The sequence below is a fragment of the Heloderma suspectum genome, chromosome 7 (assembly GCF_057233095.1).
Source record: "Heloderma suspectum isolate Gila_16-S chromosome 7, 16-S_ref, whole genome shotgun sequence".
Taxonomy (NCBI): Eukaryota; Metazoa; Chordata; class Lepidosauria; order Squamata; family Helodermatidae; genus Heloderma; species Heloderma suspectum.
Window position 1 is genome coordinate 38112400 of NC_139464.1, and position 17218 is coordinate 38129617.

Here is a 17218-nt window from a genome sequence, read left to right on the forward strand (position 1 = left end):
AACCCTACCAGATTGGAAGAGCGGTACACCTAGTTTAGAATCCTCCTTTCCACAGTGGCTAATCAGACGCCCCTGCAAAGGCCTCAAGCAGGGCATTAAGACCACAGTCCTCCCCAGCAACTGGTATTCAGTGGCCTATTGCCCCCTATGTGCAAGAGCAGAATCCAACTAAAGTTTTGCTTGTGCAACTGGTTGCACGAAGTGATCTGCTAGCACTTGCACAACTGCTTGAGCAGTAGTAAAAGACAGTAGAGTTCTGCTGGTGCTGCAATATCTTTGCTAACAGTATGATGGATTTAACCTATACAGGACCACTAATGGCTGATAGTCATTATAGCAAGCTATTTCAGAACAGGTATTAGAAACAGCATGGAACACTGTGAACAATATTTCTGCAAAACTGCTTCCCCATATTACATTGGGGTTTTAAGTAAGTATCTTCTAAACACTTTCAAGTGGCAGGGTGCTATCTGATTGGCCACTGTGGGAACAGAATGCCGGACTAGATAGGCCTTTGGTCTGATGTGTCATGTCCTACTGGAAGAATCTTCTTCAGGGGAGGAGCTAGAGCTCCCAGAAACAAACAGCATCAAAGAGTAGCCCATGCCAGAAGAGCCAGAGAGCCTGGACCTTTGGGGAGATGGCCACAGGTCTATACCCACAAAAGAAGGGAACTCAACTTGAGACACAGCAGCATTTCAAGAGGCAGGCCAGAACAACCCCTGTGAGAAGGCATCCCTGTTTGCAAAGGAGGCCTCTTCATGAGTAAAGGATTCCTCTTGAGTAGGACCCTCCTCACAAGGAAGACTTTTTCCAGAATCTTTTGATGTGCTGCAGCTGAGTGCTGGATGCAGCTCTGGAAACCCCAATTTATCCGCCTCAATCTTGGGCAGAAAGGGCTGTTGGAATAACACCTTATTTTAGCTCCCATTACCTTGGAACCTTGATTTACTGTAGCTTATTTGGACTGATTTCTTGTATGGCTGAACCCTGGATGCCTGATAAGACCCTGTTTCTTGGATTGTGCTTGTACTCAATGGTGCTTCTGACCTTTGAGATGGATTTGCCCCATAGACTGCCTCAGGACTGAGCCTGAACTGAACAAGCCATAGCAGGACAGTTGCAGCACGGCTCTCCTTATGTACTTGCTATCACTTTCTGCTACCTCCCAAAGTCATTTTTAATCAAACACATATTTTGTTTTTAAGAAGGAGCCAGCTCTGACAGAAGTTGATTTGAGCACACAATTTTGCCTTCACAAATATATGGGCAATTTTTGTCCATAATGTTTTCTGCTTTGTACTGACCAAAATTCTGAAATATGAACTCATAAAAATTATGAACAGCTGGTAACCATAAGCATCACTGTTTATATACTGTGAAAAACATCAAGTTTACCTTTTGCTTGGCCTATACTAGCTGCTCTGAAAGTCTTGCAGTCTTTTGAAACTTATAATACTATTCAGATGTTGGATTGTGTCAGGGTGGAAACTGAGCCCATAGAGCCCCAGACCAGTTCTGATTCTGAGGGAGAACAGCAATCTGTGGGAGAGGAGCTTGCTCATCTCTCACAAGCACAGCAGCTGGCAGAGATTCCTCCTGCCAGCATTCCTGGGAGAGATAGTGACCCTGGCAATGAGAGAGTGCTGGAGGGGGGCTTGCTGGACGCTCAGCGCAGACGCAGGGAGCAACGACAGATGGAGGGTGCTGAAAGGAGGCATTCTGCTCATTTGGCTCTCAAACAACGGTCGCGTCCCGAGGACCCAAGGGAAAGAGGAAGGATCTCTCCATAGCCCATAAGTTCAGAGTCTTCCCGTGGTTCTCCTTCAAATGGGGACCAACTGCCTTACCTGGAGCTTAGGCTACTCTGCTATCTTTCCCCAGTGCTGTTCCTTGCTTAGTCGCTAGTGATTAGTATCTGAAAGAGTCATAAAGTAATAAAGGAATAAAACTTTGGAAAGAATCCTTGTCGTCTTAGTCCTGAGTTGGCTATTGGAGGGGACTGCAAGAGGCAGCCAGGGCGCTCCTGACAGATTGTCCCTGCAGAAGTAAACTGATGCAAGATGGCCTCCATCTCTGGAAGTCCAGAGTTGGCTGGCCATACTGATTCAAGTGCAGTTTGACTGGTTCTATCTAGAGGAAAGGCCATGTGTTCCAAATTTCAGAGGTAATTAAATGCCAGTTAAAATGTTACAGTGTTAGAGCCAGACTTATCTCTATTTGTAGCTCTCTTCTGTTTTCAGAAAGACACTTAGGGTGTGATCCTATGCAGGTTTAGACAGAAGAAAGTCCTACAACTCCCAGCATTCCCCAGGGGAATGCTGAAAGTTGTAGGACTTTTTTCTGACTAAACCTGCATAGCATTGCATCCTTAAAAGATACAATACTTAATTGAAACAAAAATGCTATTACCTTACTATAACACATGCTAGAACATAAAGCACACAGGGTATGGTCAAGCCCATTTCAATTTGGCCATGTTACCTAGCAGTCATGGTGTCGTGCCCTCTCACAATGAACTTAACAACCTGCCCCCAAATCCTGATGGCATCTTGCCATATGAATACTTCTTCAAAACAAAAGTTAAATCAGCCCTGTAAAGCCCCATGTGGATCTGCAGCCAATTTTCCAACATCTGAGAAGTACTTAGTACAGCTCCTTGAAGAAAATGAGTTTTATATTGTCAAAACTAAGGTGGATTGTATTTAAATCACTGGTTTTAACTGTGATTTAAATAACCAATTAAAATTCTTGATGGTATCCATCTGTGTTTCTTAGCAATTTTCCTTAAGAAAGATTGCATTCTCACTGAAGGTTGGGATCCTTAAACATGCACAGTGAATTATTTACAGCTAAGCATAACCTATTTCTGACTTATTTTGCATTATGGGAGACTAGGTAGGGTATTATTGCAAACACTGCAATAAATTCTAATATACAAATTGATTGGTTTGGTTAAAAACCATTTATATACTAAATTACTAAGCTTTTGGTCAATTTATTTCTAAGTGCCTTTAAATGGAAACTGAAGTTTTGTTCACATCCACAGAAGTCACGTTGTAAGATTGTTGAAAAATTATTTGTATGAGATTATTATTTGTATGAAATGACTTAAAAGGGACAGAATTGCCAGTTATATACCCGAATGACACTTCGCCAAATGGAAACTAACTTATAATTAACTTCAGCCATGCAAGATCAGGACATAGATCAAGATCTAATGGATAATTCATATGGAGATTTACTCAAATGGGAAGTGTTACTCATTTTGAGCAGTTCGAGATCTCAATGGGACTACTTGTAATACTGATCTGTGCAGATGAAAATTCCAAAGGAATGAGTTAAGTCCTGACAATACAAAGATGTATACACACAGGCTTTTAGGATAGTGCCAGTGTGCTTAGGGCCCTGGCTACAGTCAAGATCTGTTCCTGGAATCTTTCTTTCATGGCTCTTGTGCACAGGGCTAAGCTACATGTTCTGCTAATTGCATAAGTGTAGCTGGGCCTGATAATTTTCTTTAGTCCAGTGTAACTACACTCAGTCCCAGTTTAGATCAGGACCAGCATGCTCTGGGAGGGAAGGATTAAACTCCCCCCCTCCTATTTTTCCCCAGTGAAGGCATTGGATGTTTTTTTCTTCTTCTTTTCTAACACCTGGGGGAGGGGGATTTCAGGAAAAAATTAGATGGGGAAAAGTTTACTCCTTCCTTCCAAATCAAGACCATGCACCGTTACACTGGAATAAAGAAAAATACCAAGCTCAACTACACCTATGCGATTAGCAGAACGTGTAGCTTCGCCCTCAGAAACCACCCACACAATAGCCCTATTCAGGCATTATGAATAGGGAAAATGCATGAAAAGAAGGAGTGCTCCAGCCCCACCCCTCTCCTCTGCCATGTTTATCAGCACATATAGTGCAACTGTCTGAAGAGGAGAGCCTCCATGGAGCATACTTGGAGGCTCTCCATCTGAACAAGGGCATTGGAAATCAGTGGAGCCAGTTATCAGGCTCATGTGACTCCCTTATTATGGCAACGTCACTGCCTACTGATCTGTTTCTGAGAGCTGGTTTTGAGATTTAAAGCTCTAAACAGAATCCAGAGAGGTTGTCTGCAGCTGATGCTCTTCTTTGCATCCCACTAACATCTGAGTTGTGTCTGGTTGAAAATTGGAGAGGGCCTTCTTGGTAGCTGCTCCCAGATTTTGGAACCCACTCCATAAAATGGTTTGTTTTGCGCCTTCTCTGATGGTGAAGACCTCTCTTTTCCAACAGGCTTCTAACTTGCCAAGCTGTAGATGTTTTAATTCTCCCAGGCCTATTGGCATTTCCATCTGCCATCTTTTATGTTATTGTTGTTATATTATTATTCCATTATTATTATTATGCTATCTGCCATCTTTTATATCATTATTAAGCTATTATTAAGCTATATTATTAAGCTTTTATATTACTTTTTGAATATTATTTTCAGCAATTATTGTTCGGTTCTGTTTATGCTGTGGGTGTGTTGCTTGGGTTTTGTAACAGAAAGACATGATATACTTTCAATAAATAATAATTACATTGTATTTAATGTTTTAACTTCTGTAAATGCCACAGAGAGCTTCGGCTATGGCTCATGGGGCGGTATAGAAATGTAATAAATAATAATAATACCTCCAATTCACATCTTGATTTGGAGGGCAACAAGAGACTTCTACTGCTGTTTCATTCATCTCACCTTTAAGAAAACACCTAATGGGTTTATTATTCTTCAGGTGTTATGAGATAATACACTGTTGGTGCTTCTAAGTGTATCCCCCCCCCCCCCCAATATTCCAATTCTCCCTGTTTTTAATGTGGGTAGTTTGTCCCATTTAAGTAACACATCCTGGTCAACTATATTCACGTGTGTGGTAAGAAATGCTATGATTAGTTACATTATTTGCAATAGCAATAATCAGTGGACCTACTCACACTGTTTATGATTAAATGTTAAGTATTTCCAGAATCACGGTTACATGGATTATGTGTTTGTTGTGTCAGTTTAAGGTGAGATGCTTGAACTTGTATGTGCACTCAGCATGTTTCTGGCCCTACTTTTGGTTCTTCCCTCACTGCCTACATACAGCCTGATCCTCTTGCTTGCTTTCTGATAGATTTGCTCCTACTGGCACTTTTCTCCTGGCAGACCCAATTGTACATTTTGGCCATTAACACAATTGGTGTCAAATTCCTAGGGGGGATGCCTGACCTTCTTTGCAGAGACTGATTCATCTTGCAGGATCACAAAGGCTGTTCCATGGCAATTCTCATACGAGTAATGCTTCCTATAGGAATATTATCAAGCCAACTACACAGGCTTTTTAAATGTGTCATATTCCTTCCAAAAGGGCTGCAAAACTGCACATACCGAGGCTGTTACACCTCAGGCACTCTGAAGAGCAATATACCAATGCACTTACAGGCTGGGAGCTTAAGGATTTAGAGTTCCAGATTGACAGTGTGCCAATCCTTCCTCAGCTGTGGGCACTTGTGCTTGCACCCAAATCGCTGGTGACCTTTTCTGGTATTTATGATGTCAGAACAGATTTTTATTACTGTTTGAGCTGTTGACGCAAAGCAAACAGGTTCAGTAGCCTGTGTTTATCCAGGCAAGATAGAAGCACTGGGATGTCAGTACTTTATTTTTCTTTTTTTCCAGTCAACCTGCATCACCTTCTGCCTAGACGCTCTCAAAACCAACTTTTTCACAGGAGGAGGGGAGAAGGTTTCAAATAAAAAGCAGTATAAAAAAGAGAGAAGAGAATCTTGTCAACGTCTTCACATATGCTCTAGAGATACACCTGAAATATTTTAAAGTATACACAAGGAAATGAAAAATATGAATGTGACTAACAGCTGCTTGAAAATACATGCATCATACAAGGTGCTTGTGGGATAGCCAGGATTGTCTGTATCTCCCTTGTGTGTTCACTTGGTGGCAAGTCCCTGTGTAATGTGTGAAACTGCACTTAGCATGCATATGGATTTATTTAAAATACTATTGCTGCTTTTTTCTGCTCTTCTGATTTATTTCAGTTATTTAGAACCGAGGGGATACAAAAATGGGCATCTGTTGGCTTGCCATAAAGATCCGTAACAATCTTGTCTTCTCTGATGGTTAGCAGAACATCTAGAAAAGGGATGTGTGTCTCAAGCCGCCTTGGGTGTCATTTTTGGTAGAAAGGTGCAGTACAAGTCAAATAAATAAACAAATTTCCCTGGTACTGTTACAAGCGAATTTAATGGTTGATTGCATTGACATAGATCTTGAATAGCACCAAAGGTTTTCCTCTTTGGTCCATATGGCAAATAGGGCATCGATGTATCTCCACCATACAAGTAGTTTGTGTTTGCGTTAAATGAGAATAGTTTGTTACAGTTTACTCTTAAATTGGCAAATGACGGAGCTATGTCTGTGCTCTTTGCTGTGTTTTCTACTTGAAGGTAATGTTTTTTTGTTAAAAGTGAAATTATTGCATGTGAGGACAAGCATTGCTAAGGTGGTTATAACTTCTGTGTGAGGGGGTTTGCTAGTTCTGCTGTTTAGAACTTCAGTTACAGCCTGATTATCATGAGATATTTTAGTATACAGTGATGTAATATCAAATGTAACAAGTATGATGTTGTTATTGAACTTGTGCTCTTTGTTCACACTCACACAGCCCAAGTCAACCACCCAGGCTGTAGGTTTTCATGTTTCCAGTTCTATATGAGTGTGATATTTAAGACTGCAGTGTTGAACTAAAGCCGCCTCTTTCTGAACTTGCCATCTATAAAAGTACCTCTCTCCCATGTATTTCTGGGATGCTGCTCCCACATACAAATGGGTGTAATCCTGTCAGTCTCTGTCAGCTGGCAACTAGAGCAAGGGTAGTATATGTCAGCTGCAGTAGACGCCTGGGAGTGATTAACCAGACCTCTGGATGAAAGCTCAGAGGAACAGAAATATGGATTGTCCATGTAAATCACCCCAGCATGAAGAAATGTCACAGATCCATTAGTTTTGTGGTTCACAACCTGAATATCAGCTGGAGGATTTTATCCGTGCACGACTACAGCAACTGTAAAATACATGTTGGATCCTGCTGTGCAATGACCTTCCCAGTGGCAGCAGAAGCAACATCTACTCCACAAAAACAAGCCCTACACTAAAATATTTAGGAAAAAAAACTTCACAGGGTTTCTGTTCCCACACAAGTGCCATAGAATTTAGCAGGTCTGTAAATTATCAGAACTTGATGAATTACTTTTCTTTATTTTAGTGAAACATCAGTGTTAGCATGATATCAGTAGTCATTATTTTAATTCCCACCCTGAGACCTATTTGCATAGCTAGCAACCAACACACTTCAACACCAGGAATAGGCCAAGATTGCCATGCTTAACTGGCCTGGATGCAAATGGTCAAAAACTAATGCTATACAGAACATACAGAAAGAAGTGAGCAATAACCAGCAATACATTTATATACCTTTCTACCACTTGGTGGCATTTTACTAGTTAAATCTAATAGGCTTAATGGAGTAGCAATTTGGTAGAATTCAATCCAAACAAATTGTACAGCACAGGGGATTAGGTGATTGCAGTGATTTGTCCACAAAACATGATTAACATACACAGGAGATAACAGGATAAATTCCTACTACTGTGGATGCTTCTTATATAACCTTAGTAGAAGATCCTAAATCTTCTCTGAGCAAATTCCACAAAAGTTACCATCATCTTTATTTTACTCTGTCCTTTTTATACAGTGAGTTGGAGATATCATCTTTGGATTGACATGAAAATGCTTTAGAGGATATGTAAAAAATTCAACATGATCTTAAGTAACTGGAAACTGAGATGATGATAAAGTAAAAACTTCTTCATGTACTCCCATAGGAGAAAGAGTCTTCTTGGTGGTACCCCATCTGTAGAATGTTCTCCCCAGAGAAGCTCACCTGGCATCTACTTTGATGACCTTTTGGCACCAGGCAATGACTCCCCCCACCCATGTTTTTTTAATCTGAGCCATTTTATCTCTGCTGATAGCTTTTATGCTGCTGTTTTTAAATTGTGGTTTTAGAAATATTCTTGCAATTTTGATTTTGGAAACTTGTACATGGGTAGGGTATAAATCCCTAGAACAAACAAATAAATAAAACCTATGTTCAGTAAATTTCAAAAGAGGGAAATGGAAAGCCTAGTTATAAGGTAGGGAATGACCAGTTTGGCAATCATGATGGTCATGTTTAGACATGAATACTAGGATCCCTTTATCTCTATGATACCATCATAAAGTACACAGCCTATTTTTATGTATGTATACTCTGAAGTAAGTCTCTCTGTGTTCGATGGGATATTCTCAACAACCATGCACAGGATTGCAGTCACAGTTTTGTAAAATATTTCATTTGAAGACACTAATTTTGGATAGGTTTTATTTTCAAAAACAATTCACAGATACAGAAAAGGTTCTGAATATAATTTCCATGATGGTTTCAAAAGATGACCTAATGTTGATCTACACATTCAGAAAGAACAACACGGCTGAGCCTTCCTGGGATCATACCACCACACAACACAGGAGGGAATGGCATTTTGAATATTTCCCACTTCAGAATGTCCTTGCATGTGGAAAGCTAGTTTCTCAGAGAGATGTCTCCAATATTTATTATTTTTTAAATTTACATTATTTATATACTGCTCCATATCAAATGATTTTGGAACAGTGAAGAGCAAAGATAAAAGAATAAAACACCATGGTGAAACAGTTAACAAATTTTTTTAAAGACAAGTTCCAATAAGGCTGAATTTAATACACCGTGGCTGGTCACTCAAGGAAGGCCTCTTGAAATAACAGTGTCTTCAGGAGGCGCTGGAAAGAACACAACACTGGCACCTGCCTGACCTCCAAAGACAAGGAGTTCCACAGAAAGGGGGCCACCACACTGAAGGCTCTTTTCCTGGTGGACTCCAACCGGGCCATAGGTCAATGTGGAACCACTAGGAACATGCCCTCTGATGGCCTCAGTGACCGGGCAGGTTGGTAAGGAGGGGGGCACTCTCTCAGGTATCCTTATCCCAAGTTGTTTAGGGCTTTGTACACTAGTATTAATATCTTAAACCTGGCCCAGTAGTGAATAGGTAGCCAGTGCAGTTCCCTCAGCAAAGGAGTTGCACGCTGAAAAGGGACAGCTCCTGACAACAGCTGAACTGCTGCATTCTGCACTAGCTCCAGCTTCCGGAGCAGCCTTAAGGCCAGCTCTACACCGAGTGCATTGCAGGAATCCAGTCTTGAGGTTACTAATGCCTGTGCCACCGTGGTCAATATGCTATTTTTCTTTTTTTAATGTATATACAAATATGTGATTTCCCCCACTCCCACTGCATTCTGAAATAGTACAGACCCAGGAGGGCTCTACCATGTGCCTCTACTCATTGTATAGGTATATGGACAACTTCCGAGAGTAAGTCAAGTAGGGATAGACATCTATGTACCACTTTCACATATTTTATCCATAATTCAATTCCATTCTGTTTCTACACTGATCTACATTTTTTTAAAAAAATCTCAAAATATATAAATACATACTTTCTTTCAAAATACATACTCAAACGTATATTATCACTCAACATACATACTGAAATGCATATTTTCATTTAAACTGTGAAGAAATATGTCCCAACATTCAGAGTTGTGTGAAATTTGGTAGATTATTAAGTTCCAAACCACTCGCTGATTAGTCCAGGTGAGGATCAGGTCATTTCATATGTGAATTTGCAAAGATCAAATTCTTGAAGCATCCCTAAGGTTAAGGTAAACCCTCCCATGCAGAGGAAGCTGCTTATTCAGGCTAATTTCAACTCCATGGGTGACACTCTTGTCTTGAACAAAACATGAATTGTTCCTGAGTCCTGACTCAAATAATAATTACTGGATAGTTTACTTAGGATGATTTGCAAGAGATCCTGAGGCACCAAGAGGTTTAGTGTCTTGTGTAAATCTGAACAAGATGCTTCTTCTTAGCATCTCAGAAAACAGCTCTATTCCTCCCTGTACTACCTGCTGTGAAAATTCTTTTATCAGGTCAAACAATATCAAATGTGATAAGGTTTCTACCAGAAAATTCTTGACAACAATTGGGTGGAAGTCAGTGATTTCAAAATTTCCCTCAGGGATCGAGAAGATTAATGAGTCAGGCACCTACAGGGAAGGAACTGTCTTCTAATGACAGTATTACTTACTACCCTGTTAAGGACCATTTCAAGCAGCACACTGGATTGTCCCAATGAAGTAGTTTTAACTTGTGAGACCTCCTAATAAGAAAGCAAAGGAAAGACTAAAGAAACTTAAAATAATCACTAAAGAGAGATTCTTTCAGATGAGGCTCCAAGGATGGAGGGAACTCACACCTATATTTTGTAATCAAATGTATTGAGAGTGCTAGGGAGTTTAAGAAAAGAAACAGTACTGAAATAAAGTGGGAATATTAAAAAGGCTGAGAGGAAGATGGGATGAAGGAAACAGCCTGGTACCAACAAATAGATGAAATGAGAAAGTTTCTTCACAATTTTAGTATGGGTTCTCGTAACTCAATTTTACTCAGCTGCTTGAAATACATCTCTGCCTTGGTTACAATGTGAATAAATAGGCAGCGATACTGGAGAAAGGATGGTATACTTGCTTAAATGTGCAAATTCATTACCTGCAGATGCCTTTATCAGCTTGCTAACAAAAGCAGGGATTGTCTGTATCCATTCCAATAAATGCTGCCTTCCTGGCTTATGCTAGCTAAAACAGGTTCCTAGCTTAATCCACTCTATAGGAATGTACAAGTAAACAACTTGGGACTAGGGTACCTGAGAGAGTGACCTCTTCTTTACCAGCCTGCCCAGTCACTGAAGTCATCAGAGGGCATGTTCCTGGTGGTCCCACATGGACCCATGGTCTGGCTGGAGTCCACCAGGAAAAGAGCCTTCAGCATTGTGGCTCTCTTCCTGTGGAACTCCCTGCCTTTGGAGGTCAGACAGGTGCCAATGTTGTGCTGCTTTTGGCGCCTCTTGAAGATGCTGTTATTTCAAGAGGCCTTCATTGAGTGACCAGCCACGGTTTATTAAGTTCAGGATCTGTTTCTTTTGAAATATTGTAATTGTTTTAATATGATGTTTTATTCTTTTACCTTCTTGTTCACCACCCTAAAATCTTTGATCTGGAGCAGTATATAGTGTAAATTAATTTTTTTTTTTTAAAGATGGTTTTCCCAACAGCAATAAAGATGGTTTTCCCAACAGCAATAAAGATGGTTTTCCCAACAGCATGGTTGGGAAAAGATGGTTTTCCCAACAGCAATAAAGTTAAATTCTGAAGTAACATGTTACTCTATGCCTGTTTCAGAACTCTACATTATTTGTGCACCATGAGCTTATTGCAGCCTTCCCCAACCTGGTGCCCTCGAGATGTGCTGGACTACAATCTTCAGCTAGCATGGCCAATGGGAATTATGGGAGTTGCAGTCCAACACATCTGGTGGGCACCAAGTTGGGGCTGGCTGGCTTATTGCATATTATTGCATTCAACACACTACTAAGGTTGTTTTGACAAACTCACTTCCTACTGTTCTCTGCTATGCACACCACAGCAGGAATTGACATCAGCCTCTTTGACAAAACTTCTGCCTGGCTGATGTCTGAGGCACATGTTGCGTTTTGACTTCATTTTGTCCTTCTGATTCTGCTGCTGGATTTCTGGCCTTTGTCCTAGGTACTGGCCTCAAATTCAGATACAGCTCTCTACTCCTGTCTCAGCTATCAGTTCTGTCATTGTAATGGGCCACTAGCCTAGTCTCTAATGCAAAATGACAGCACCACAACTCCCACCAAAGATGCATACCTTACTCAACACAATACTACATGCAGAAAGAACCCCCAGTTGGCAAGGTTTGGGCACAGCTCTATCTAATGTACTATTGGGAATAAATGAGTAGGCAGTAGACTGTGCTAATGTTAGCAATGTGCCAAGTTTTTCGATCTATTTATTTTTGAACATTCGTTGGGGGAAAGGGCAAAAAGAAATTGCACCCCAAAATTGTGGGAAGGGATGAGGAGTGAGGACTTCTTCTCCTTAGGACTTTTAGCAACAAAACTAAACCAAAAATGCTCAGCTTTCAGGCACTCCACAGGCAGCAGCACTGGAAAGCCCCAAGGGAGGAAGTCCTGGCTGAGTCCTCTAGGGGCTTTTCAGAAAGCTGAAGCAGCCGAAGAGGTTGCAAGGACAGAACGGGGGGTGGGATGGTAAAAGAAAGTGCCCCCCCCCCCGGCCCGCAGCCACCTCCTTACAGTAAGGTAAGTACTGAAGCCCTGACCCTGACAAATGTCTTTGAAGTTCTCAACATCCCTGTGACAGAGGCAGAAGAATGACTGCTGGTTTCACAGGGAAGTTAAGAGATTGCAAAAAAGGCAGGTGGGATTTCGGCGCAGCACTATCTAATGTACTGTAGGGAATAAATGAGTAGACTGTAGACTGTGAAAAGAAAGTAACAGCAGGTGGAGAATAGTCACCCCAAACCACAAAGAACTTTATAGACCCTGAATGGTTAACAAAAAGAATGAGAAAAGGAAGGTGTTACAGTACCTTTGAACTTGTGAAAGACAGCCCATAGCTCGGCAATGTCTGTAGCAAAGGTAATGTCTGTGTCAAGCACAATGACCCGTTCAAGGTTGGCAGGGAGAGTCTTTGTCAGAACCAGCTTCATCAGCCCATAAATGCCAGAATAGTGTTTATTGGGTATCCAGGACACTTCAGACTAATAGACAGAAAGGACAGGGAAGAGAGAAGGCAGGAGGGAAAAGACAAGCTTTATTAGAGACATTACTTCTTCTAAATAATAGGTTTTCCCAACTCTTCCCCCATCACCCAAATGCTAGTCTTGAAATCAAAAGAGGTACTGTGCTGGAGGAGCAATGCAGAACACAGTCTTGCCCAATGCAGGACCACTGGTGGAAATGGTGGGAGGGCCAAGGGGTTTATTCCAAAAGGTAATGCTACCACACACTTCAAAAGCCTCTGAAATATCTAGAACTGCACCAAAGTAGAACCATGGTCACATTAATATGCGTCAAAGGAAAATATATGCATGTAATCTCTTCTACTCTGCAAGGCATGCAACATTTTCCTTCCTCAGTCCTTAAACATACTTGGAAATTAAAGCCACATTAAAAAGTTGCCACCAGAATGTAATGGACACTGACATGGTCAGAGCTCCACCTGCAACGTCTAGATCAGCTTCCCCCATTGGTCAGCCCAACGGCAGGATACATTCCAATGCCTGTGCCTCACAGTTTTCAGCAACATCTTTCCATTCGTAGCCCTGTCTTTGTGGAATTCCCTACCCACAGAATGTACGTTTGGCCCTTCTTCAGCTGGTTTTAAACAGGCCTTAAGAGATATTTTTGCTTCAGTCCACTGTTAATTAATGATCTTGGCCTAGATTTTTAAACTGCCACTGTTTATGTTTATATATCCTGTGGATTGTTGGTCTGGGTTTGAGCTCTTCTATGCTGCTCTTTTAGTATTAATATCTTATATATGTGTGTTATGTTTTCAAATTGTTTTATGTTATCTCTGGGAGCTTCCTTAAGATGCCTTTTCTGCCCTGAAAGGTAGCATAAAAATATAGAAATAAAATATAAAATAAACATCTAAATGTGAGTGAAAAGACTGGTTGGCTAGAGGGTGCATTTGGAATATGAGAACATAGGAGTATCAGAAGAGGTGGGCCTCTAAGGGCAGTTAGTATTTTTGTAAAGTAAGAAGGCAATTCTGCTGGATTGGTCCACAAAGCTAAAAGCTGGTAGACTGGAATCACTGCAGGCTTCTCTCATCCCCTTCCCAGGGCTCTGTTGCTGGGTGAACTTAAGGGGGTCCAATAATAGCTGGCTGAGAGCACAGAAGGTAGGGCATTTAAAGTAGAATGGCAAGGGACAGAAAGAGGCTATGAGAATTCAGCTGTATGCTCTTCTCACCACTTGCTCCAGTCATAATCGAAGTTCTTTTTGCATTCTAGCTTCAAACATGCAATATGACCTAGTCCTGTCCCCGCCCTCATCACTTACACCAATGAGCCTGGAAAGTTATCTAAAAGTCAAGCTGATTTTATGGTCTGAAACACAACTGAATTCCTAAAAGCAAGAATAGAAAATAAGTTCTTTGAACTGAAGTACTCCATCTACCCTTGCCAGATACAAACTGACTTTCGAGCCTTGTAGCGTGCTGAATTATTATCATGAGAGTGGTGTGCTTGTAGACCCTTGAAAATTAAATACACCATTAAAGCAAAGTCATAATTCCATTACAGTCTGCCTGGAATTCGCACTAAAGGAAAACCAACTGGGTTTGTATGTTTATTCTGGGGAGATAGAATAAATCCTTCCCATTGCAATTATTTTTGGTGATGCTGTTGAAACCCTATAGGGAAAATACTGGTCCTAGGCTAAAAATTGAAAAAATAAGGAGGTCAATTCTTTGGGAGCTAGCTAAAAGAAGACAAGCATGGTAATGTTTTAGCCATTTTTTATTACTTGGGGACAGCAATCCTATGTCCCTTAGACAGTGTCGGGGGACATAGGCTATTTTGGTTTGCTGGTTCCGAGCTTGGAGACAGGAAACCACACTCTCCTCCCCCTCCCAGAGAGCCGTGCCAGCTACCTCTCCACGCTCAGAAAATGGAGCACGGAGATGGGGAAAAGGTGGCATTCCCAGGGTGGAGAGGGGAGGAGACTGGGATGGCAGTCATACAAGAAATCATCTGTCTAGCTAAAATGCAGAGCGGGAGGCACAAGGCATGTCCCACTCTGCATTGGATACTTGTAAGCTCTGAGTTTGGAGGCTTACAAGTACCCAGGGTACATCTTATAGGATTGCGCCCTTAGAGAGCAAACCTATGGCCCCTAGATGGCATCTGAAGGGCCATGAGATGCTGGTGATTTCCCACCCAGAGTCCACAAACAGAACTATGACTTCAGAAGGGCAATCCAATTGGCGATTTCCTGATCCTCTGACCCTCCCAGCTGCTGCAAAAAGTTCTGTGGTGCCTCCTCTCCTGGTTGGAGTTATAAACTCAGAAGAGGAAGGAGACGGAGGAAAGAGGGTGTGCCAGTGGGAGGGCCAGGAAGGGAAAGGAAGGGGACAGCCTCTGTGGGCCTGTTGAGTCCACAGGCTTGTCAGCGTCTGTCCCTGACCACAGCAAGATAAATCTCTTAGACAGCTCGTCTAACATTAAATGCTGTTTAGGAGGAATGGGAGGCATCAAGGCCTCTGTCATTCATCCCATGGGGCTTAGGATGGACGGAGGGCTTGTAGGGCTCTGTCCTATGAATGTCAATCCTGTAGGACTGTGCTCTTACATACATTATAGATGGGCACTCATAACCTTATAAACCCCCTGCTCAAATGTTGCTTAAGCAAAATTTGAGTGACAAACTCCAATTCTGACACATCCTACAAGTGAACGTTGAGATGTAACTAGGGATGTCAGAGAATTCCGCCACGAATCTTGGTGAGGCCGAATGCCAGTGCATTCGGCCCCCCGAAATCAGTGGCGGAACGAAGCCTCCGCCCCCCCACCCCAAGAAAGGCACGTGAAACGGAGCACTTACCTGCTGCCGTCTGCGCTGACTTGTGAATGGCGGCCGCACTGCGGCCACCATTTGCTTCCTCATCATAGCTGTGATAGGCTACGTAAATACTTACGTAGCCTATCATGGCTAACGCAGGGACGCCATTTGCGTCCCTGCGTAGGCCATGATAGGCTATGCAAGTATTTACGTAGCCTATCATGGCAAGCTAAAAAAAACCCCAACAGCATATGCAAATGGCGGCGGCTATGGCGGCCGCCATTTGTGTTCCCTTTTTTTCGCTGTTTTAGCCTACGTAAATATTTACGTAAGCTATTATGGCGGAAAAAAGGGGAACGCAAATAGCGTAGTGGGCGCTATTTGCGTTCCTCTTTTTTTCACCGTAATAGCTTACGTAAATATTTACGTAGGCTAAAACAGCGAAAAAAAGGTAACGCAAATGGCAGCCGCTGTAGCCGCCGCCATTTGCATACGCAGTTTTTTTTTTTTTTTTTGCTGCAGGCTGCCCAGCGGCCGGAATGCCGGCTGCGGCCGGGTTAGGATTTCGGGGGGAGGTGCGGAGCGCCTCCCTCCCACCGCGAATCACCCAGTCAAAAAGGTAAATGGCTTTCGTACATCCCTAGATGTAACCCTGTGAATTATACTTTAGAGAACATAACTAAGGTCAAGTACAGAGAAATCAATCTTTCTAAATTGCAACATGTGCTAAGTAGACATACATAGCTATTGGATTTATTTCATCTGTCTGCCTGTCTGTCTGTCTGTCCGTCCGTCCGTCCTCTCTATCTCCAGCTAGAATACTTGTGCACACATTATCCTTTTTTTTTTCCCCAACATTTCCACTCTCCCTCATGAAAATTTACCACTGGTGTAAAGTCTAAAGTTTATTTAGACTTTGTCTAAAGTTCGTCTAAAGTTTATTTAGACAAACAGGTCAGGAACATGCTAAGAAAACATGCTGACTATAAGCATATCACTTTGCACTCTTAACAAGGCTTGCCTTTCATTTGTATTCTGTTTTAAGTCCAAGGATAGAACTCCATTGCACTATGACCATCCTTTCCTTTAGGAACAAGAGGCTAACAGCAGACCTCCCCATTGCAGCCTTAGGGAGCCAGACAGAATCATACAGAATGATATAATCAGGCATGTTTTTTTTTTAGTTCAAAATGAAAGACAGACGAGTTTTGCAAAACCAAAGTGTAAAATGGACGGAGTTTCATAGATTTGAAGGGATCTCAGTCCAACTTTCATCTATGTGCATTGCACCTCTCTTTGCACAATTAACTGTACCCCCTTGCAGCAGCAATGTAATGTTCATATGTTTGATGAACCTGCCACAAAAGAAGTTTGCTATTTGGTGTGATTGCTAAATTGTAGCCGCCAGTTTCAGAGGCATTATTCCACAAGGAATGCCTGTTGTTGGCATTTGGGAATGTGGCGATGTTCCATAACTGTGCAGTTTAATAATTTTGCCATGGCCCCTTTGGGGCAAAGAGGTTGTCTTAGTTTAGTTTCACTTTCATTTGTTTGTTAGTAGATGTTAGTTAGGACAGAAGAAACCTTGGCTCTA

The 17218-nt window shown here is 41.8% G+C and overlaps 1 protein-coding gene across 1 annotated transcript in view; it reads right to left on the minus strand.

Annotated features, from left to right (window-relative positions):
• The window catches only part of LARGE1 (LARGE xylosyl- and glucuronyltransferase 1), a 522810-nt gene that overhangs the window by 172088 nt on the left and 333504 nt on the right, over positions 1 to 17218 (minus strand). Inside the window, exon 6 of the mRNA XM_084809690.1 lies at positions 12644 to 12815. Within this exon, the coding sequence (XP_084665816.1) occupies positions 12644 to 12815 (172 nt within the window). The remainder of the gene's footprint in view (positions 1 to 12643; positions 12816 to 17218) is intronic.